The 24,946-nt window shown below is 35.3% G+C and overlaps 1 protein-coding gene across 1 annotated transcript in view; it reads right to left on the bottom strand.

The window, feature by feature from the left end:
• Positions 1–24,946, bottom strand: part of LOC112984372 (ATP-binding cassette sub-family C member 12) — a 47,481-nt gene that overhangs the window by 5,379 nt on the left and 17,156 nt on the right. The window contains exons 9-25 of the mRNA XM_026102196.2: positions 23,303–23,451; positions 21,364–21,515; positions 19,597–19,816; positions 18,919–18,990; positions 17,290–17,414; positions 15,487–15,559; positions 13,299–13,502; positions 11,774–11,908; positions 11,602–11,692; positions 11,452–11,517; positions 9,864–9,953; positions 8,545–8,660; positions 5,822–6,025; positions 4,807–5,033; positions 3,257–3,394; positions 1,466–1,652; positions 126–215 (exon numbers count right to left, since the gene is read on the bottom strand). Coding sequence (XP_025957981.1) covers positions 126–215; positions 1,466–1,652; positions 3,257–3,394; positions 4,807–5,033; positions 5,822–6,025; positions 8,545–8,660; positions 9,864–9,953; positions 11,452–11,517; positions 11,602–11,692; positions 11,774–11,908; positions 13,299–13,502; positions 15,487–15,559; positions 17,290–17,414; positions 18,919–18,990; positions 19,597–19,816; positions 21,364–21,515; positions 23,303–23,451 — 2,339 coding nt within the window. The remainder of the gene's footprint in view (positions 1–125; positions 216–1,465; positions 1,653–3,256; positions 3,395–4,806; positions 5,034–5,821; positions 6,026–8,544; positions 8,661–9,863; positions 9,954–11,451; positions 11,518–11,601; positions 11,693–11,773; positions 11,909–13,298; positions 13,503–15,486; positions 15,560–17,289; positions 17,415–18,918; positions 18,991–19,596; positions 19,817–21,363; positions 21,516–23,302; positions 23,452–24,946) is intronic.

The raw sequence follows: 24,946 nt of genomic DNA, 5'->3' as shown, positions 1-24,946 counted from the left end.
GAGGAGGGGGGAAAAAGGTATAATGCTTAATATATCCACTTTAATAATGCTGTTATTTTTTTAACAGAGTTCATAATATTTATATAAGTTGTGGTCTTTCTACCACATTTGTAGGTAGCTCTTACCAGGACATACTGCATTATCTGTTCAACTGAGGTAAATTTAGCATCTGTCTCAGTTCCTGTCCTTACACATACTTGGAGAAGTCCACTCAGCTATAATTTAAACAGAAAAAAATTCTGGTATAACTGCTGGAAAATCACCTTTTGTTCATTTTTGTCTATAATAGCTCTGTTGAGGAGAAAAAATTGAACAATCAAAGTAAAAGGATGCTTAAGAGAGTGAAGCAGTACAAAAGCTTATCAACAGCAGAGTTCAGTAATAGACCCTGAGGCAAATTCCAAGCTATTACAACTGCCTGTGGAGACTGCCAAGCTGCAGTAGCTAGAAAAATATCTTTCACAGTTTGATGAGAAATCCTGTGTTTTTCCTAGCCTCGGTTCTTACTGTTAGGAGATATTCCAGAGTCAATGAAATGCATTAGATAGTATATTTACTGTGAAATTTTAACTAAATATGTATTTTTAACAACACTAATAGTCCAGCAGTAATGTTTCTATGGTGTATTTACTCCTCTTGCATTAATTTTAAGTAGACGTTTGAATTTTAAATATAAATAAAAATAATGGACTGAGGTGAAAAAAGGCTAAGGTGAAGAAAAAAAGATTTTTGCATCTCAGGGTTTTATTATGATTGGAAATACTTCAGTAGCTGCATTGCAAGTGGAAAAATCATTTTAAAAAAAAAAGAAAAGAAAAAAAAACAGAGTAGCCTAAGACTGTAAAGCAGGGATGCATCTTCAAGACAAAAAACACATTTGCTTTTATTTCTTTATGAAGAAAGCAATTTTAATTCCTTTTTGTGCCCATGAAAAAAAAAACTGATTCATTTTCTCCTATGTGTTCTAAACAAAACTAAGTTATATTTCCATATTCTAAACACCTATGCAAAGAACAATTACTTATTTTGGTGTTTAATAATACACAAAGACCGTAATCATAACTGGGGCATACTTTGCTAAATTTGGAGCAAGTACAGTCTTGGCTTTGCCCGTAATGAAGTAGTTTCAATCTCATTTTAAAAAGATATTACAATTGAGTTTAGCAAGCTATAATAGGGAATTTGTGTGAAATGAAATACATATTCAGTAACAATGAAATATACATTAGCTACATGTACAGCTTGTTATACCAAAGCTCTTTCTGAAGTATGGACTTTTATCTTGCCTCCTTTTTCATTGCTGTAGCTTGACATGCTTGCAAATACTGTCTGATTATAAATAGGATAGAATATGGTCCAAGAGAATGTAATTCTTGCACTGTATTTTATAACCAGTGGCTAAAATAAGAAAATTGCATGTAATATCATAATTTAACAAGATTAACCTACAAATAATTTACTTCACCTGGATGATGTAGGATAATGTCAAGCCTTTTGATGCAGCACTTATGGAAGGAGGGCTCAGAACAACAAATAGTGCCACGATCAAAGTCACAAAACTCATGAGGATATCTGTTCTGACCGCAAACCAGCGTAATGCACAATTGAATAACAGAAAATGTTCTGCATTTTCATTATTTAAATTTTTAAACCTGTAATGAAGGCAAAAACGAACATTCAGTTTTATATAGATAGGTTTTAACATAAATGAATTTCATGCCAAGAGATGAAGTACTGATTGTATTTTTACCGTAAGCTTCATGAATGCTTTTACTCGTAGTATTACGCAAGCTCAGCTGCCTGAAGTAGGCATGTCCGAGATTGTCACAGATTTATGAAGAATCAGTTTACGTTGCGGCATTTTCTAAGGCAAGTACTATAACTGTGAAGAGAATCTTGCAGGTCAGGCATTTTCTCTGTCTATGCTACCATACGATGAAGATGCTTGGATCAGTGCTTGTCACTTCAGGAATATATTTCATGACAGATGCTCTGTGTTTCCAGCTCCCAAACCTTCCCATATTAGCTTAAAAGAGAATCATTCTTCCTGGGTGTACTTGATCTTCTGTCTCTTTACAAAACTAAACCAGTTTAAACAAATACCCTGTGATCCACTCTCTAATCTATGCTGGGCCAGTGGGTTCTGGCCCTGCTTCCCTCCCCTCTTTGAGACAGCTGGTTTCCCTGAGGAGACATACAGCGGTAAAACCCCTTTGTGCTCAGGTGTAGGGACTGCACCTGTAAGACAAGTAAGATCAAGGGGAAGGGCTGAACCTCCATTCTTGCTACCTGTGTCACATCACACCCTAACACTGGGCCATGTGAGAAGACGTATACTGTGGACACAGTTTGAGAAGGACTGCTCCTGCCTCAGGGCTAGGGAGTGCCCGGATCATTCTGCATTCCTGTCGGCTGTGTAGCGAGGAGCATCATAGCCTCTCCCTGGCTTTGGAGGAGGGAGAGAGAAATGGCAGTGGTGGGGAGCAGCTTTGAATGTGTGAGTTGCCAGAGGAGACGAAAGTGGGAAGGTCGAGGGCTGCAGCTGTTAGATATGGATCTATAGTAACTGGTAGCCCTGTTGAAAAGTATGTCCCTTAAGAAGCCCTAGCGGAACTGAGGAAAGCAAGAAGTTGTGGTGGGCTAGATCGCTGATCACCCCATACATGTCTAAAAGAAGAGTAACTTACAAGTGATATTCCTTTTTGCCATTTTGTGGACCATAAAATAAGAATGGCCAAGAGACTTCCAGATTCTGTGTCACCTCTAGACAATGGAGCTATTGTCCAGTTTGTGACAGTGAAAATCAAGCCTGCAGGTTTTATTCTTTTTCTGTGTAAGTCTCTATTGCTTTATGAACCCGTTGGTGAGAGTCATTGAACCGTATCTCTTTAAAAGGGTCTTAGAGATTGCTTAAAACTCAAAAGTAAAAGCATATGCTGTTCTTGAAAATTGTCACAGTGAGATTGGATGTTTAATGGTTTTTGTGAGGTTTTTTTGAGATTCTGTAGTGGAAACCGGTAGCATCCCTGTGGCTGTTCATTTTCTAAATATAAAAATCTGCAGGATCTTTCCTGCTTGTGTAGCATGATACCTTTGATAAGACTGTTCTTTTATCACCCTATCATGGTTTCATCAAAGTCACAGGGGATACCAGCCGATAGTATCCACAGTCAGCTGAACCTGAAGGCAGTGTTACCTATTTAAATCAGAGCCAAAGTAAAACAAAGACTATTTAACTGTATTCTATTTATCTTACTGGTTGATGTAGTTGTCTTTTTTGTCATAAGCATGAATTACACTGAGACCTTGCACAGAAGAAGTTATATGAGACAGCAGGGGTGATCTGCTGATATTTTCCATTCTTTTTAGTTCTTGGATAGTTCTCTGAAAAATTCTGTAACACAATAGAAACACAATGTACATGTTTTATATGCCAGTAAAACCTGTGGGGTAGATCACAGCTAATAATTTAATAATGACACTGCTGCATGCAAGTGATTTGGACTGAAACTTTTCAGTGCCTGTACAATGACAGCTCTTGGATTTGTGCTCTATGACTGTCTGCATCTCCCAAGAACGCATAACTCTATATAGTCCTACAGCCTCTGCTTTGCTTTTTCTTATCAACTGAGTTCTACTTTCAATTTAGAGAAAATTGGGATTATAGCCTCATCTCTTACTTTTAAAGTATTTTGCACCCTTAGAAGCCAATAAGAAAAAAGTTGCTATATTTCCTGTGTAGAGGACAGCCTACTGGCATGCGCTTTCAATAAATAGATATTTTAGATACGTGTCTATCTATAGATATTTATATTAGCTTAGAACACCTGTAAAAGCTAAAGGTGTTTGAATAGTAGCTACCATTATTTGAATCAATTCCCTTCAATTTATCTCAAGTCAGTAGTCTGTTGAAAACTCTGGCCGCACTTGCCATTTCATACCTTGTTTCTCCTCTGGTCTTCCATGAAGGTTGTAGTGTAGAAAAATGCTGCTAATGCACTTCCAATACTCAGAATCTCCTGCCATATTTCAGTCCTCATAATGCATTAGTAATGAAAGAACACGAGATACTCGCCCAGAAAATATTTTGTCTCATTTCACTACTGATGTGTTATGAATAATGAAATATGACAGCACAGTTTAAAAATTGAGAGAATGTAATGTCCTGTATATTTCTGTGTGCATACAAGAACAATGAAAAATACTGTAATTGTGTGTTGTTGGAAGGGAAGAGAAGCTTGAGGAATAGCAACACACTTAATTAAACATCTGGCTTTCACAAGAATTGGATACTCTGGGGTAGTGGCTGAATGTGAGAAGGGGTCTTTGAATTATCATAATTCCTGCGTTGCTGGATGCTGCCTATCATGTGCTACAGCACTGAATTTCCAGCTGATTCACTATGTCACTCCTGCTAACCTGGCCTATTTCTGGGTCTTTGTTGATAGCTATAGGGCTCTGGGAGAAGACACAGTAGTGGATGACATCTACCTCTGTAATCTCACTCTGGAGAGATAAAAAGAGACTTGTCTCTATTAGCAGAAGATAGTTTAACCAAAGACTGAATGTAGTCCTTTATATAAAAAGCAGAAAATAATTGACAGCTTGCCATTTTCTGCCTGATGCGCTTGCTATTTAAGATACCTGGTTCTATAGTTCTCAGCTTCTGATAAGCAGTTACAAAAGAATCTGCAGAATAGAAGCTTAATAATAAAATACAAAAGCACGCACTATAAATTTCTACAGGTCAAACAAAAATAATTCAAATCACTTGAAATACTTTGAAAGAATAGTACATCAACTTACTTAAAAAGAAGAACAAAAATAATAGCTATGATAGCAATTGCAATTAGAAGAAAAGGAAAAACAAGGGCTATTATGACTAGAATAAAGAAGACCGTAAAAAACTGCTGCAAAAAATTCTCAGCGTGAAATGGAAGGCTCACATCCAATTCATCCATATTATTAGAAAAAAGGTTCATTAGCCTGCCAGTGGGAGTTGTATCAAAGAAACTCATTGGGCTCTGCAAGATCTGTGGATAAAGGGAAAGAGCAGAATCAGATGGTAGTCTGTCTTTTACTGTATTTAGAGTTTATGTAGTAAGCTTTAATCTTGGCTAAGATTAAAATTATGGAAGTAGCAAACATCTTTATTATAGCTTTTATAACATCAGTGTTTATACAGCAGCCTTTGAAAGCAAAGTAAAGTAAACACGAATTAAAGCCTTTTTCTTTTGTAAGTAAAAATAAAATAAATGCATGAGAGTCAGCATATCAAGGACTTAAAGATTTCAGAGCACAATCATATTACCTCCGCTCAGCTGTTCTGCGACTTGTACTGGAAAAATAGTGCCTTTATGTTTTAACAAATTAGAAGTGCCGTAATCCCTGTATAGATCCAGGTTGCACAGAATACTAGTTTCTATTTACAAAGAGCTTTTCACTGCAGAGGGTTTAGACATTTTATGAATATTCATTGATTAAGACATTTTTATAGGTAGTATTTTTATAATATCAGAAAACCTCATACAAAGGCTTGGATTCATCTAATGTGCCTAAGATAGCTATAATGCAGACTTCTATATCTGAGCCAGTTACCTAAACTCTCTTTACAGTCACTGGAGAGAAGGACAAACTGCTAGAGAATTGTTCATCTGAAATGTCTCAGAACAGGAATGAAATATCTCAGAACAGGATGAATCTCCTTTTAGAAGTTTTTCTTTCTCTCCGTTGATTGTGAGAGAAGTCTAGATAAAATAAATTAATATTAAATAAGTATTCTTTATTTAAAAAAAATAAAATAGGAAAGTAGTTACTTTACCTTACAAAATAAACTATCATGTAATGTAGAAGAAGCCTTTAATGTTGTCTTTGTAAAAACAAACCCTTTAACGATGCTTAGTATGATCATGGTCACCATGCTAATTCCATAGATTAAGCGATAAAAGTGCATTCTATGGTTATGTGAGGTGCTTGCCAGCACAGAAATGCTTTTTACTTCATTATCCAAAAATTTGTAGCTTTCCTTTAAAACAAAAAGAAACAAAAGCATGGTTTAAACCTTAGATTTTTGCTGATATGATGATAAACAGCTCTCTAGCTCATAGGGGTGGAGGAAGACAAGGCAGCTAAAACAGAAGGTATCTCCTCTTTGCTTTCTCCTCAAAATTCTTTTGTATGTGAGGAAAAATGATATATGGTTTTCATGCACAGTAAACTTCTCGATACAGCTCTCTTATTGGATAGATGTCATTTTTTATCGTGTAGTGTTTTTAAGATTTTGTTGGTTTTAAACTTCGTGAAATTTTTGCAATAAATTTGCAAATGTATTAGCTCAGTACTCTGTAAAGCCTTACAGTGTTCAGTTCTACCATTTAAGAACTGTATTTTGACCTATATTTAAGTTATCTTCTTTTAATTGACTTTCTATTTCATTTGGCTATTGATTTTCCTTTTTCATCCATATTAAATGCTTAAAGACTCTTCTTTAGGGTTCTGGATAGCCTGGTTATTTGTGCTATTTCCTCCACTAAACAAAGAGAGATGTTTCACAGGCAGTATAAAGTTAACAGTATTAGGGGATAATCTTTTTGAGCCTTTTAAGACATATCTGAGCTCCATGTCACTGTAACAAGTTTCAGATGGCTGTAATGTGTTTCAGGTTGCTAGATATGTCTTCTTCCAGGAATAATAATTTTCAAGTTCCATGCACTCACATTGTATCCATCAAATTACATAAATACTGCGAATTTAGAATTTTGCATAGGGAAAGCTGCGGATGTTTTCTAAAATCTGCACTTGTTCAGTTCAAAACAGACTCACAGTTCTTACTATGATTTGTGGGAAAAAAGGGTCAAATTGCTGCAAAGAAGTGAATGGAATATTTTTAGGAGCATTTTAATTCCCCCTTTCTGGATATAATAATAGTCAAGATAGGAAAAAGATTAATGCAAGGAGAAACACTGAACCTATCCAAAGAGCTTGACAAAGGCATCCATCTATAACAATATTTTTAGTCTGTTATTAAATAAAACAAGTATGTTATTAAAAATACCTTTTACTTTTTTCTGCTTATGGTTGATTTGCATTTCTGTTTCCTCCTTTTAGGAGGAAAACAGATGTGGTTGAGAATTTTGTTTTATGGTTCTAATAACAGTAGACTAGTACTAATACTGTCAGGGGTTACAAATGCAGGATATTGAAATTTTATTCCTAACTTTTTATGTATATTAATGTAGAGCTGATGAAAGTTGTGTAGGAAACCTACATTTGGGGATAAAGTGAGCTGATAATGTCCCATTTATTTTGTAAGCTTTTATCAGCAACAGGGAGAAGGTGCTATGGTGTTTGTAGCACTAGGTGAGCTTATGCTTTCTGCTTGCCTTACTTGCTTTCTGCTGCTCCTCTCAGTAGCTAAATACCTTCTTCTTTAAACATTTTTCAATTGTATTTAGAAAAGGGGAAGGGGAGGTCAGTGGACTACCCAGGTCCAACAGCTGGCTATATGATACCTCTCAGAAATGGAGTCAACTCATTTGCCCAAGAGTTTCTTTAATACTCTCTTATGTGGTGGTGGTGAGGGGGATACAATTTAGTACTAAGTTGCTCTTAATTCATGATAGCCATCTGAAATTTGATTGTGTCCTGTTAAAATCAGTACACCGATACAGATCAGTGCATGAGTCATGTCTGCAGGCTAGTGTGGGAAAGTGCAGAGACATAAATAATTTACACAGCTTTGAATTCCTGAAAAGCATATCCCTATATACTAGTCAGTCAACTTTACTCTGTACTGCAGAAATTAAAGAAAAAAATGTCAGTGACATTTTAGTTATATGAATCAGAGGGTAGGAGAGACGAGAAATGAAATGCCACATTTTGGGGAATGCAAACGGAGGATTCCAGAGGAAGCTATAACTGCAGGAAACGTATGCGTGTCCAAGGGGGTACTGTATAAATACAGTTCTGAAAGGATGATACAGATTGAGTCTGTGGAGACCACAGCAGACCAGGAATGGCACATTGGAAGGGAGGGGGAAATACTGAAAACAGTAGGGATATAATACATTTACTAGAGAGAGCAAAGTAGTCATAGTAACATAAGCAAAGTTCATATATAATAATAATGTAATGATAATATATAATGATAATTATATAGTGATTAAATGTAAACAGATTAATTATAAACAGTGATTAAATGTAAACAGTGAGCACTGAGTAAACAGTATTAACAGCCCAGGACACTTTAAGAACAACTTCAGAAAGATCCCAGGAGAAGAGGGTGGCTCTGAGAGGTAGACATGGGGCTGACGAAGACCATAAAAGAGGGATGTGCAATTACTGAGATGGAGAGAAATTAAGATTAATAAAAGATTAATCTGCAGTAGTAGCTGAAAAAAGCAACAGTGCAAATGCCCTAATTCTGTAATACTAAGTATGTTACAAATATAAATGAAATAAATTTGAACTGTATTGCTCATATTGCTCAACTATGTTTATAACTATTCCTCTAAGAATCAGGAATTAACCAGAAAACTATTGCACTGGTGCACATACCTCTGAGTCTTGCTCCACCCAGAAACTCAGCCACCAGTTACTGAAGGCTGAAGAGCCAATCATCAGCATAAAAAGGAGTACTATGAAAGTAGACAATGTGAAACCTAGAAATGGAACATAGCACCAAATTGATGGAGTAGTAGGAGTTTAAGACATGATATTTATATAATCTGTGGGATAGCTTTTCAGCAGAGATGTTATTACTTAACTCTTACCTAGTTTTTCTTTCCTTATATATGTAGAACTACCATTTACAAAAATGGGAATGAGGAGTAATTGTATAATTGTTTTTTTGCGTAGTGACATTAATTTAAATTCTGCCTAAATAAAGTCTTAATAAGAACATCAAAACTTAGTTCATATACAGGGGAATCTAACTTGGCATTTATCAGAAGCATGCCAAAGGAGCAGACTCTTTGGTCATTGCTCATGTTAAACAAATTTTTTCATGTGAGTATACATCTCATGCATGATACACTGCTCCTTAGTGACATTTCATTAAAGTAATGACGGAGAGAAACTATTTTATGCACATATTATGAGAAATGTATGCTGCACAAAAAACCCTGAGTTTTTCTAAAAGAAGCAGTGTTCAGTCAGCAGTACACACGGGGCCCAAATCTAACAGAGATTCTCAAAATTGATAATACACCTGTAAAAATTTGTTAAATGGGTCTCAGTCTTCTTTTCAGAGAGCTCAAGATCAACAGAATAGTATCATATGGATAAAGAGCACATATGCAATTAAATAACAAAGAAAAAATTTCTAAATGGTTCTAGTTTGCAATTGCTGTTAAATGTAATCTCATATCTAAATACCCTGAAAATGTATCTATTCAAGTCTGAGTTTCACTGCTGACTTCTTACTGTAATGCACTTGACCAATACCAAGATGTTCCAGATTTTGATAAGATCTTAGTGAGAGCCAAATGTAGCTGCTTAATTTTCACTCTGGCTATGCAGTGTTTGATTTTTCTATGTTTTTTTCCATGATTTTTTTCTGTTAAAAGATTTTTCTTTAAAGAGGAGAAGAAAGAAGCAGTCTGTCTTTCTAGTTTATACATCTTTCGAAAGTTTGTAATATTTTTTTTTGAAAAATATATTCTTTAATGTAGTATGGTTGTCACATTCTAATAAAATTAAAGCAGGTATCTTTAGCTGAAACAAAGAACAACTCAGTTTGATACTGTGCACCTTAAAGGCTTGGGTGAAAGAAGGAGAACAGAGACCTAGTGAACCCTATCTTTAAAAAGGAAATTGTACATTGAAAAGTGAAAATTTAGTAGAAAACTATTTGCATAAGGTACCTCCAGAAGCTTTAATGTAAGCATGATAGGTTTTCCATGTCACTGCACCTTCCTGTTTTTCCTCTCCTTGAACAAGTTGGTTTATAGGAGCTGCAATACAAATAGAAAGTTGTTCTTTGTAGGACGAGATGTGGCCATTTTTGAACCAATGTCAACCAATATTAAGCATGTTTTCAGCACAATAACCAGACAAAAGAATCTTTGTGTTAGCTGTTTCATAAGAACATTTGTCAAATATACCTATTCATTCGTAGAATCCGTGCTTTTGCTAAATGCTGCTATATGGTAAATAGCCCTTCCAGTTTTGCAATGGTTATTAAATGACTAGAAGATTGTGATAAATTACATGTATTTACTAAGAATGGTGAGTAGCTTTTAGGTCTGCATACAATTCTCTATTGATATTCCATTTCTCCCTCCTTATTCCTGACATCCCTGACAATAGAAAGGAATACAAAACCCAAATTTTGTTCCAAGTCAGAACAGCTATAAATGCATTTTTCCCTTAGTGTTTCTGAATTGAAGTAGGAGGGCAGAATTTTTATAGCTAAGAAGTGATTTGTCATCTGTGAAGTGACTCTTCGAGCTAGAAGAAAATAGCTGTGGGATGGTGTCATAGATATCTTCAAAAGCACGAGTGAAATGAAGGGAGTGGGTAGGAACTCAGAATTCAGTATTTTCCAGTACAATAACTGGGATATCTGAGATGAAGCAGACTGAGCAAAAGGAGATCGTTCTTCATGCCGTATGCAATAAATCTGTAGAAATTATTGTGGATGCTTTACATGGGTTCAAATATAGGCTGGACAAGTTCACAAGAAAGAAATCAATTGAAGATCACTAAATATTCAGAAACTACAATTGGTTCAGGAGTGCTCTGATTTGAAAATAGTTGAAAGTTGGGATATATCAAGAGAAGTACCATGTATGCTTGCCATATTGTCATTCTTTGGTAGGCATCCGCTTTGGGCGGCTGCTGGAGACAAGGTACCAGGCTGGAAGGACTTTTGATCTAATCCCAAATGGCTATTCTTGCATATTGATACTAATTTTACTTTCAAAGTGTCCTCTGTTTATTTTTACTGCAAAATTTCCCCCATGTTTCTAGTCATGGATGTATTTGTTTAAGGGAACCATACTCTCCCCTCCTCCATTCACATTTCTTGTGTTGAACAGGACCTGTTAAGCATTCTCCAAGTGTGTTTGCCAGTTCAATCCCTGCAATTTATATAAGCAGAGGCAAGGCTAATTTGTGAATTTTGATGGAGATTGTGAACTGATCTCCAGGTTGCTCAGATGACTGAGAAACTTGAATTATGGAACTTTGGTGCCAAAAAGAATTGTAGGAGTTTGAAGGATTTTTAATTTTGGAATTATAATTTTGGAAAAGTATCTGTTCTGAGAAGCTGGTAAGTAAGGCAGGCTGAGTAGACTAAGGAGGAGATACAAGCTGTGCTAGGTGAAGAGCATGTTTTGAAGGGCTCAGTTCCTTTAATTTCTAACACTTGCATACTTTCAGCTTCAAACTGAGTTTGTTTAAAAACAATGATCTTGAAAAGAACTGGAGTCAAGTGTTTGTGTTACATACCTGCATTGCTTCTCTCTTGGGGTTCTTTCCTTGGTGCCTTATTTCCCTCATCAGACATATCAAAAACTACAAATATGAAACAATAATTAATTAAATAGCCTTTTTGTACTGCATATCGGCAATTCAAATTTTAGAGATGTTATATTTTACCGTAATTTTCAGCTCCTTCATGAGAACTTCCTGAGATATCAGTTTTGTCTTGCGTTTCTATAAGTGACTCAATAAAAATGTGTTTTGGCTTCTGAAAGATAGGATGAATACGCGTATGAATCTGAAGCATGGGAACAGTGGTGTATATTTAATATGAGAGGGTAACTGTTACCTTTGCTTGCTCCATATGAAGACTTTCAATCAGCTGAGCATAGTGTCCATTTTTCTGTATTAAATTTTTGTGAGTTCCACTTTCACATATTTTTCCATCTTCTAATAAAATTACTTCATCACAGAATTCTAAATACTGTTTTTATAAATGTAAAGTTAATTCTGTAAGTATAGCAATTGCATGGAAATAAATGCAAATATCTAGTACTTGCAAATGGAATGATGAAGATTAGCAGTTTTCATTTCACAGCTCAGAAAACTTCTGCAGTTTGATCATTTGCTACCATCAGGTAAAAGTCTGTGCTCTTATCTGTGCTTCACAACTATATACATGAAAAAACTGTTTTTAACCAGCTTTCTGATATAACTAATTTTGTTGTGAAGATTCAGCCTAAATGATGAAAACAGAGTAGGTGAATTCCACCAAAACACTTCTGTCCTTCAAACTGACCTATTCTTGCTCTTTCGTTAGATTGTGCTTAATAAACAGTGCAGGCAGTTGAGAGAATGAGTTACAAAGAAGCTCTTCTCACTCTGCGTTCCTAGTGCTTACTCTGTATAGAACTCAGCTGAGCACAGCCAAATAATATCAGCTATAGCTCTAAGGTCTCGACATTTCTCTTAGAGACTGCCAAAACAGAAGCACAGCTACATCCCACTCTTCCTTGTTTTTTGCCCTCCACCACTCTTGTGCCAGATTCTGAAAGGGGAAGGAAAGCAAGCTGGCCCCTGTTTGTCCTGCAGGGCCAGAACTGTCATTAGGTAGGCAGGAGAAATTCCACGTGCCGTTCTGAGCTTTAACATCTATGCTTCAACTGAGTGCTGAGGAAGGTGAGGTTATGGTGTAATGCTGGGGTGAGGCGTTCAGCTGAGTGGCTCAGCACTGGGGGCATGTCTGTCTGAACACAAATCTTGGTCTGCCTGTCCACTCAGGTTGGAAGTTTCAGAGTCCAGGGTTGTGTTGGGAACAAAAGGAGAATCAGGTCAAGCTTGTATATAAATTAAAAAGAAAATAGCTGTCAGCAAAGGCAACGAGTTTTAAGCCTTTGCTTAAATTGGTTTGGAATGGTGAATGGAGGGCACCCAGATAGGAAATGGTACTAGTAAATACTTGCTCTCATTTTGAGTCTTGGTTTTGCCTTGTTGATACAACAGTTGAACTATTTAGTTTTCAGAAAATGAAGTTACTTTGCATTTAATAGTTTAAAAAAAGTGCTGTAAAAAGCACTTAAAGACATTTACACATCTGCTAACTGTCTTTCATGGCCATCTGTTTTATTCCACCATTTCCTGAAAGGCACTTGCCTTGCCACCATTTCCTGAAAGGCACTTGAAAAAAAAAAAAAAAAAAGAGGGAGGGAGGTTTCCAGTCCCTATGGCTGAAAAGAAAACTTTGAAATCAAATGAAACAAATGTAAAGCACTTACTTGCATCTATTGTTTTAAGAATGATTACTATTTTATAAAAATACTTATGAATATTGTGGTATAAAAAATACATAAGTGAAAGGAAGTTAAACTCTTTACCTGTAGTTGATGAGTTACTAACAGTATTGTTTTTCCTTTAAGGGCCTCTTTTATGCATCGTTCAAAAATATGCTTTCCAACATGTGCATCAACTGCTGATAGGGGATCATCCAACAAATAAATATCTCTGTTGGCATAGACAGCACGTGCTAAGCTGATCCTTTGCTTCTGGCCACCAGAAAGGTTGAGACCTCTTTCTCCTATCTTTAAATAGGAAGAGATAACTACATCAATGAGAGGACAGACACCCATACAAAACACAGTATTATAGACAACAGCTTTGCATCTATAATTGCAATTGGTCTATGATTTCCGTTCATTATAAGGCTGTGTTCTCAATCAGGTGAGGATTTACTTACCTAGAATAGTTTTGGCTTTCCATTGAGCAGATATATCATACCTCTCTCAAACTCTGTGAGGCTTGATTCTATGAGTGTGTGTGTGTGTGTGTGTGTGTGTGTGTGTGTGTGTGTGTGTGTTACCGTGTTGCAGTTGCTGACTTTCACACATTCATAAAAGGGCTCCGTCACCTGTCTCCTGATCTTTGATAATTTCAGTAATATGGTTATAAGAAAGGATTCCCTCACAGAGAGAGAGGCATAACGTGATTGACATGTCCCTGAACCTTCTGGGAATTTGTAGCAAATTTAGACCTTAATTTCATGTCTTTCTAGTTACTTCAGTTATCACATCTTTTGAGTCCAGGAGTCACTAAAATGAAGATTTGTAGCAGAATGTCTCTTCAGTGTAGTAAAATCTGAAAAAAAAGAGTGAACCTGTCTAAAGCTACTGCTGGACTATCTTAACAGTGCAAAGGTAGTATGGGATCTTTTGTGTATAGTAGTACCTTACATTTAAAATTCTTTCAACATATTCTGCAAACTGGTTATCGCTCAGGCGAACTGCTGCTTGCTTACTAATACTTTGCATATAGTTCTCAATCTGTTTTAGCTGGAGCACTTCAGTTTTCTTGCAGTTTTCGAAATGTTTCAGAGGATCAGTCCTTTTCACAGAGGTAGTCACCAAAAAAGTGGTAAAAGGAAAATGGGCAGAAAGAAATTGGGTAGAAAGATTCTTCATGATATCGGTCCACCCAAATCTAACAGTTTTCTGGACTCAGTACGGCATTTGATCCCAAATCTTTCTGAAGGATTTAAACCTATATCTTGCCCAAAATGGAAATAAGAATTGCAGCATGCAATCAACAGTTTCCCCACAAGGGACATGCAAAGCAATTAGACTCCCTCCAAGGGGAATCAAAAGGGGTGGGAAATGATGTAGTTTTTGTTCAGATCTCTTTCCTGCTGACAGCTGCTTCTCTAGCCAGCAGAAAGGAAAGGCCTTTCTCAGAGCAGGTCAGGTCAGGGAATAACTGACCTACTATAAACTGACAGATAGATACGGTCTCCAGTGCTGAAACTCATTTTCATTCCACCACAATTTCTGAAAGAAAAAGGTGAAGTCTCAAGGGGAACAAAGTGATTATGTAACAGGGTGCTACTATCTTGTTACCTGATTTTGTGATGGATCAGATTAGTATTTGCTGTGTTTGTTAGAAGCAATTATATCATTTGAAATTCATGCTGGTTGAGTAGTTAAATCAGCTTAATCAGTCACAGTATAATTTTCTACTGTAAATTTTTGATCTGCATTTTGAATCCCTAAATGCAGGCCAAGGATTAGTCACTTAAAATTACGACCAGCTTCAGAACATTTGAGATTCTTACATACGTGAACAGAAAAATAAAAGGGCAGAATTCATTAGTTAATTCACCATCTGGAAAGTACTGATCTCAACACTCAGTAACAGATGCTTAGCAGTTGTAATATACTATAGCTTCATTCACTTCACTTCACTTCACCCCAGTGAGACGCTGGCCCTTGTTAGTTGACTGTAAGTGCCTGACAGACAGTAACCAAGCAAATCCATGGAAACACTGAAACAGCAGAAAACCATCATCCTCCTGAGCCTGCTAACAGGAGCTTCTTGTTATAAAGACACCAGTGCATCTCTCTCTGTCATTACTGTTTTACCATTTTTGTTTCGTTGTGAGGATGTGATGTAACTTTACTCACACAAGTGTAAGAAGAATCTTAAAAGCTATTCTTGTTTCTCTTTTATTCCTTCTTCCTCTTTCTTAAATGGCAGTATAATTGCTTACATTTTAGTGTTTATAGTAATACTTACTTCAGTCATATCTCCATGAGGAAGAATTTCCATGTCTGACTCTAGGCTGCATGCATTGACTGCGTAATTGTATCTGAAAGTAGAAGTTCAGCATTTTTTATTTCTCAACATGTGAATAAAACCTTGTGTATTTTTATTAATTACTGCATCTGTCTTCCAAAAGTGTTTTCAACTGTACGGTTATATGGCTGAGTCCTTCATCTAGCTCTGTTTTCACTGTGTAAAGTTGCAGCTGTATCATGCTGTCAGACCTGTGGTATTGTCTCTTTATTTCTTATTATGATGTTCTTTATGAGAAGATATACATTGTTGCACTTTCTAGCTTACATTTTAGGCAAGGATCACTGGATCCGAAATTCTGACTTCCCTCACAAGCCAGCAACTTATTGACTTGACATTGACATGAGATTTCACGTAGGGTTTCTCAGACTTGACTGATGACATGTTATTAGTATGCTTATCTTTTTGTTAAGCTAAGCCCTGGGTCTGATTCTAATTAACGTTAAGAACTTCTAACTCTGCTCTGGAAATGTAAAAATCTCTAAAGTACGAACTGTGGGAGGTAGAAATTTAAAGAAATGAGTCTCTGCCACTGCACAGTGGAGTATCCTAGACAGCTCAACTGCCTCTGGCTTTAAAGCTATGTGACCTATAACTCGCACAACTTCAGCTTGTTGCAGAACCCCAGGTAGTAACTGCGTGATGCCGCCGGGCTGGTGGGGCTGTCCTGGCCAACTCAAAGGCGCGTGGAGAGTTTTTTCACTGTGCTCCTCTGGATCCTCTTTCTGCTTTAGTTTACATCCGTGAGCACTCCTTGAATGGGCATTTAAGCAAATTACATCCTTTCTTATTAAAAAAAAAAAAAAAGCAAGAAAATAAAACAAGAAAAAAACATCCTGGTGTTTGGAACAGTGAAGAGTAGATTGCTTAATGGCAGAGATATTTTGGAATATAATGTCATCAGGCATAAGTATTAGGAAAGCAAATGGAAACTTGCAGATTTGAAGACATCTGTGCAGAAGTATCCTGCAAGTAAAATACCCTGATTGTACAGTATTAGTTATAATTTGAGAACTCATTTTGAATTTTTTAGGATGCTTGTTGTTTAGCTGATGGCAAATTTAACACAGTTGTCCTCTCTCTGACTTGTATGCTATTGCATTTGAAGTTTGAACACTGCTACATAGCAGTAGGAATAAGGTGTGATACTTAGTTTTTGTGAATGCAAGACCAGAAGACTGAAAATATCCAGTATTCTATGAGTTGACTGCTTTTAGATGTATAAGAATAATTTGAATTAACTGATAAACATTATCACTCGGTTTGCAAAGTTCAAGTTCCATGTGTGAGAAATGTTTGGAAACCTGCATCCTTTATCATGTTGAGACTGACAGGGTCAAAGATAAAATGCTGCCTCTGAGAGTGCGACAACCACTCTTTCTGGTGGTGACTCGAGAGTTAGCATCCTAGGAAATTGTATTTGCTGTTAATGGCTACAGCATGAATCCAAAGGTTCAGTGTATGGGAAAAAACTAAAATGCGTCTAGCTTCTTCTCGTATATTAAATATATGACCATGATATGCCTGTTTTTCCAGCACTGAAGATGGAACAAACAAGGGAACTACAATGAAGGGAATAGTTAGAGTCAATTATCAGCTTCATCTTGCCTCAGCCCATGGGGCTCACTAACATATGTTCAGATGTTTGTTCTCATTACCTATTTTAGAACATGCAAAAGATAACGCCACAGATTCATGCATATGTAGTGGATTTTTAAGCCTAATTGTCAGTCTGGCATTTACCTTTGCTCATTGTATTCTTCTCCAAATAATATATTTTCTCTTACGTTTCCATGAAATATAAAGGCTTGCTGTGATACATAAGCTAATGTTCCATCAACCGCTACTGTCCCATCACAGAGGTTCATCTGAAACAGCAGTTAGGTACTTAAGAAAATATTTTCTATTGTTTTGTGATTAATCCTATAACCTGACTTGAAATACTGGAGAATTAGTAGATAAAGCTATTTTACACTGATCTTACTTGAATTTAAGTACATTGCAGTATAAACAACAGAAATTTTAAAAGACGCAGCCATTCCTCTTAGGCTGTAGTTTGCAGCTTTTGCTAGCCTAGGGCAAGTAACAGTCTGTAGGCCATATCTTTCTCCTTTCCATTCATTTTATTCCCTCCTTTCTTTTTGTTTGTCTCCAACAGTCATGGCCAATGTCATAGGATTACTGGGGCTTTTACACTGCTCTTTGGTCTTCTATAACTTTTTTTTCTTTTTTTTTTCTTTTTTCTTTTTTTTGCAATAAGCACCATAATAATAAATAAATAAATAGGAACATGAGTGCTGTAGAAGATTTTAAGCATCAGTAACTGTAATAATTAATAACACTACTAATAAGTAGTGTTAATTATTGTTTTGTGGATTCTTTCCTGTGTCTCTTCTTTGAATATTTCTTCCCATACTGAATATATGAGGATCAGTTAGGAGATCTACTCTAAAATTTCACATGGAAAATCCTTAGTGGTTGAAATCAAAGTATCCTCTGGTAGCTTTAAGCTTTACTTTACAGATTTTTAACAGAATTCTGGTTTTGTACCTCTCCCAGTGGAATTCTCAAGTGACCAGACTTTCAGGCTCCTAAATGAGCCAATAAACCCAGGTAACACAGAATATTTTGGAAATATTTCAATATTTTGATATTGAATATAATAATATTTAATATTTTAATAGTCAACATTTTGACAGTTTTCTGAAATAAGAAGTTCTTAGGTTTTTCATTCTATTCTAATTGAGAATTCTTTTTTAATCAGAGGGAAATTATTGATGCTTTCCCTAGCCTGATCTTGCAGTAAGAGCTCAGGTTTTGTGAAGGGCAGGTTATTTAGATTCTATAGACTTGGGTATTTAATTTTAGGTTAGATTTTAGCAATAAAATCCACTTCATATGTTTTTTAAATTTTACTGAGAATTTCACATCATTCTTACTATTTTGAGTTTGGTTAATGGTTTTCTTTATTGCTAGTGCTTAGACTTGAGATTCCCACTGTTATCTCCTAATATCACATAACTTTTTTAAAGACAACCATTAATGTGTATAACTATAAATATATCACTGTAGCACATGCATAGCAAAGAATTATCTTTTCAGAAGTTGTCAGCCTGTCTCAATCCTCCTCAGAGCATCAGGAAACAACATGATAGAGAAGAATCTTCTGAAATAGTGGTGTGTTTAGTGATGCAGTTGATAGCAAACGATTTGCCTTTTCCAATTTAATTAGTAGTATTTAATCACACTTTAAAAAAGCAAATGTGAGTAACCATATACTTTCTGTGCTCACGTACAACTGTTTCCATTGTGCATGTGTCTTTCACGTAAGGCAAATGAAAGGAAAACATTACTCTATAGTGATGTACTTACCTGTCCTAAAATAGCAGATATTATTGCGCTCTTTCCACTTCCAACGTTTCCACAAATACCCACAATCTTTCCCTAAAAAGAAGCATATTCTGAAAATGACTAAACTGCATTTATAAAATAATACCTATCCTATCTTTATACCCTCAAAGGCAAAGTTTAAAATGTTTTAAGTGGTTCAACAAAAACTTAAAAAAAAACCTGATTATATGGAGACACTTGAATTAATGCAATGATATGAATCTTTTTGAAGTCTGTTTTTGTTGTGTGGAGTACATAGCACAAGAACATGACATTTCATTGAGATAACGGTTTAAAATTTCTTTTTATGTCCGCAGTTGTAATTTGCAAAAAGCAAACTTGCTGCTTAACTTGATCAATCGTATTCTGTCTGTGCACAACATCTGGAAAAACAGGACCTTGATCCAGACAAAGTCTCCAAGTTTCTAATATTAACTGATGATAATAATAATACTTGCATATTGTTAGTTTTATTAATTACATCAGAGAGAAATCCTTAGTGAAAAGAGCTGAAGGAAATACAGGGATGGGAAAGGCCAGTCAAATTTTATGACCTGCTGTTTTTTAGAACAATGAAAGGCAGCGGTACTGGGTGGGGAGCCAGAAGTCCAGATCCTTGTGGGATATTATGTTAGTATAATTTCTTTAAGATGTACCTACTTTCTTCACAGTAAAGCTCAAGTGCTGCAAAATGGTGGTTGTGCCATTCTCTCTTTCTGTCTCTCTAGGTAATATCTGAGATGCTGGCTCCAAGATTTTATGGACACTCTTGGTGTTCGTAATGTTGTCTCTGTTTCTCTTTTCACTGTGGTCATTCAGTTGTTCCCAAGTCAGTGTTGCATCTTCCATTATTATGGCATTTTCTGAATTTTTCAGATTACTTACATAATTGGGAGGTATTTCAGTTACAAGAATTTTCTAAAATAAGAGAGATGTAGTTAAGAACGCTGTTTATTAAAACATGAAGAAAAAAAACCAAATTCATTCTTTGCTAAATTGGTACAGATATGACTTCTATTTCCATCATGGTTAAATGTGGTAAAGATTCTGGGAAAATGATTTAATATACCAATATCATCAATGCAGAGAGTTGTTTTCCCTGCAGCGGGAAGAATGTTACATGTACTGCAGCAGAAATAGTGTGTCAGGGCTATCCTTAAGAGATTTTCATTCTCAGCTTCAATAATTTGTATGATTTCAATATATATTTTAGCTTTTTGATGTCATAGTTCACTTAGTTTAGCTTAATCTGATAAGAAAACTTCATCTTACATATTAATGGCAGCGTCCATTGATGAAGTCTTCCTGTTTGTGGAGCATCATCATATAGGTATTTAGAGAACATGCGAAATATTAGAAGGGCCAAATCTGTGCTCCTTCAGGAGCTTAGAGATTGAAATAATTTCTATATAACAGAAATAAGTTGGTAATTTTTAGAAATGTCTCTTTTTTTCAGTGTCTCCAGTCAATTGATAGGCCTGATTGCTCTCTCTGTCAGATAAGGCATTTTTCTAATAGTTATATTATGGGAAACAAAGTAGGAGAAATCCAGTCAGTTGTCCTACAAAAAGTAAGAGGAAATCCAGAATTTTCAGTTGTGTGTAATAAACTGTTCCGGTAATGTAGTATAGTATATGAGTTATATAAGAATATGTGTGTGCATGAGTGTAGAGGTGTGTTTTTAAAATTGATGGTATTCAGTAAAAAGTTACTAATTGATCAATATATTTGTGCATTTGTAGATACATATGTAAATTGCATGCCTATGTCAGAAACACATTTCCAAAAATGTATGAAGAGTATGCATTACATATTTTCCTTTTACGTTTATACCCATTGTGTTATCATAAAAATGAAAGTCAGAATATAATGATAAATTGTAGCTGTCACACTGTAGATACATATGCTCACATAGATTTCTATATGTATGCATGTAAACAGATGAGTCACACACTGCTTTGACAGTTGCTAACACTTGATTTAATGGTTTTTAGCTTAACTCACCACTTTAAGATACAATTTTAAAACTTGCTAATTACCCATGTATTTTTTAAATGAAAGCTGATTCTTGTAGTTTTTCCTAAGGCTTTCTGTCATTAAATTTTTGTTCCTACAGCACCTCGCTCAGTGACACCTTAGCCCTACCCTCAGTCAATCCCCTGTACTGAGAGACTACAGCAATACTAATGATAATAATTAATCATAAGTAATCTGTTGAGAAGATGATGAAGGCTTCTTGTTTGGTAAATATTTTCAAATTTAATTTCATTTTCAGTTGTTCATTCTATGGAATTAGATACAAAAAAAGTATAGTTTTCCTTTAGCTTTTTAATATCAAAGCATTATTATGGTGCTTATTGCAAAAAAACACTGGCCTAATTTGGGAATTAGGTCTCCAAAACTCTTGATCTGAAGTAATCTACAGACTATAATGTAAAAAATCTGTCAAATATATTAAAACCAGGATGGACCTTCAGTCTTTCTAGAGAAACCTTAGCTTCTGCTGCTGCTTTCACTGAGAAAGGTAAGATTGCAATTGAGAACTTCATTACATTAAGCATAGCAATCACACTGAAAACCTGTAAAGGAAAAAGAGAAAATAGTTTATTTTTTCCAATAAACATTGAAAAAAAAGTTGTATTTGCGTTTTACAATATAGTGAGGAAGGATAAGTTTATACTGTTCATTTGTGCCTTCTATTTAAAGAAACGCATCTTGAGCGGTTAAATCTAGCCCAACCATTTAGTTTTTCAAGGCCCTTATGAATATCTAAATAGTATTAGTCCCTTCACTGAGATTTCTGGAACATTGCTATATGATGATTTGTATTCACTGAGGCAAATTCTTCCTTAGTTTAACATCACCGAATTTGGTTAGGTTAGATGAGGGAAGCACTTGGTCCATTAACAATAACTCTTCCTGTCAGTCAATTCTCTACCCATTTTATTATATTTGCAGTGAAGCTACATTTTTTACCTTGCTCACAAGCTGCCTGTGTGATGCCTTATCAAAGATTTCACTGAAATACAAGTAAATCATGCACAATGCCCTGCTTTCCTCAGTGTTCTCTGTCATCCCTTTTAAATAAATCAGTCAGGTTTATTCCTGGTGTTGGCAAGCATCTAACTGTAAGTGACATCGAAGTGAGACCACATTTCATCCCTATTAAATGAATAGTGTTTTTCTAGGACTGGATTCAGATTTACTGATTTGTTATTGATGGGCTCTACCCAAAGAACTTTATTCCAATTTTTATACATTCCTGTCTGTGTAATTCATATAGAACCCGAATGTGTTACCGTTTTTGCATCGTCCTGAGTTAATTCCCTAAGTAATCTTGGATGGATGTAACCTTTTAAGAGCAGATGGTTCATACATTTTGTTTTCCGGGGATTGATCAATATGGGAGAAAAATATAAGGCCAACACTTTCAGCAATATTTCTGAGGTGCCAAATTGGAAATATTTTCAAGACATTGATTTCTGAAAGGTTTTGTGTTGCATACCTTTTGAAAATCAATCCCTTCTAAAGATTTCTCAGACTGGGCATCCCCAGAGCACTAGTTACATTTGAAAATGGGTTTGTGGAAATTACTCTGTTACAAAAAATTGATCTGGATTATGAATAAGTGTAGTTCAGGTGTGACAGAATTTGAGGAAGCAGTCAGAATTGCAGTCCTACACAAATATTAAATCTCTTCCTTGGGTTTAACTGAAATTCATGTCGTGTCGTTTCTCCCATGACATATCGGATATTATACACTCTCTTCTGAATTAAAATCTTTCCGGTTCTTCTTTGTTTCTGTAACTTTTTTTCATATAAATCCTCACTCTTATATTGGAATTGCTATTTTTTTTTCAGTTAAATTCCCTATAGATTTTTTTTTTCCTGTTAAAATGTCCTGTGTTCCTTCAATGTTCTATCCAGTTTCTGATTTCTAAAGCGAATGAATATTTGCTGTTTGCAGAATAGAATATTGCACTGATCAGAGCTGAAGCCTTTGAAGAACCAGTGGATGATAAATGATCCCAGATGTGCAGGATTTTTTCTGTTTAAAAAAAAAATTTAAATTCTTCAAGAAAACCATCTATCTTCATTTAGAATGTGCTGCAGTTAGTAATCACCTTCATTTATCAACTACACGTTTATCTTGCAGTATTTAATAGTAGTCACTCCTGCTTAGTGGCCACATGCAAGCTGCACAGGAAAGTAAGCCAATTTTATTTTAGAACTATCCTTTAGTAAAAATCCTAAGGATAAGTGCATGAATTTCAAAGGCTGTAGTAAAAACAGAACAAAAGAACACTCTAAGGTAAAAAAGCTAAAAAGCAAATATCTGTTAAAAAAAAGAAATAAGAAATCGTACAACTGGTGCAGTTAGTTCTTGCTTTAAAATGGTGTGTAAAGTAAATGTCAGAACAGTAGCCAGTGCTGATACAACAGGCGTCAGAGCAGAATTTACACTCTGTGCATACGCTGCTTTTTCCAATAGCTTCTTTTCCATATTTCTTATATCTGTGAAATACAAAAATTTTAAAATATTTTAATATGAACAGCATCATACAAGACAAACACTAATATTTTTAAGAGCAGGTCATTCTGTGTGACAAAGTTCCTTTACTGATCCTACTTTTTGAAGTAGTGATTATTGGCAAGAGTTGCATGCATGGATTGACATTAACTCTGGGTATAAATTGTATATATTCTTATACCAACCAAGCAAAATAAATATTCAATTTGCATCTTCCATGTTAAAACAAAGAAAACACTAATAAAATCTTTCCAGTAAGTAAAATCCAGACTGCTGAAAATAGGTATTTTGGCTTTTTAAAATGTTAAGTGATGTGTAATGGAGTAATAGAATTCTTGAAATAAATTCTCAAGTTCTGTTAAGTGTATATTGATTTTAGACACCTTTGTTTTTGTCAGTACTTTAACCAGTTAAATGTTATAAATGGTCTGTACAGAGCTAAATCAAGGCTTTCTGAAAACTGTTTTTGAGCTATCTTAGAGTATGCATTTTGCTTTGAGGTTTCATTTGTATGAAATTTCTAGCTCAAAACTATAGGAAATACATTGCACAGGATTTTCTCCTGTAATTGACCACTTTGCCCTAACAGTCAGGCTACAAATATAGCAGACTAATTTGCTTATCTGATCACATTTTCATAGCAATTGTTACCTTTGCTAGCTATATTAAACTAATAGGGGTATGCTAGCTTATTCTGCAAATTCCCCTTTATTTTGTTATATATGCCATACTGTTTTTATTCTAAGGTGAATCTCTTTCCAGTATTTTCTGTCATATTTTTAACTTTCTAAGTGCATATATATGATTATTCTGTTCTCTGTGTATATGCCATTTAATAATGTCGGAATTATTTAAACATGCGTATACCTGATTCTGCATTATGAATGAGTAATTCATAAATGAGAGAAGTGTTAATGCCGTCCTTTCCAGCATATATTCCCATAATGTAGCATATTCTTTATCCTTCCACTTGGTATTTGTCAATCCCATCCCATTTTCTGTGTAAGGGTTCACATTCCAGAGTGAATATGAATTAATACAGACTAATCTTGTCAGACCAATGTTATGAGGCACCATTTTCACTCTTTCAGTAAGATACATACATTTAATACTTGCTACATTCCTATGATTTACAATAAATCAATCCCAACAAGATTGTTCCTTATCTATCAGCTTTGTAAGATGGATGCTTATTGTAGAGAAATTGAGTTTAGAAATGAGTTTAGAAAACAGCATAAAAAATTATTTGGAGAACAAAGGAATAATTTATGAGAAAAGATTGAGTTAAATGTGTGTGGTTTAGTTAAGGAACACCTATGTGGTTCATAAAGGTCTACAGACATTTAACAGATATAAACAAGGAGAGTGTGAATGGAATTATTAAAGGACTGCCAATCATCTGACTAAAGAAATGAAGCATTTTTTTTAAAATGTCATCTAAAAATCAGAGGAAAACTGCTGATTTCAGAAATGAAAAGT

The sequence above is a fragment of the Dromaius novaehollandiae genome, chromosome 13 (assembly GCF_036370855.1).
Source record: "Dromaius novaehollandiae isolate bDroNov1 chromosome 13, bDroNov1.hap1, whole genome shotgun sequence".
Taxonomy (NCBI): Eukaryota; Metazoa; Chordata; class Aves; order Casuariiformes; family Dromaiidae; genus Dromaius; species Dromaius novaehollandiae.
This window is presented reverse-complemented; position numbering and strand designations above follow the sequence as displayed.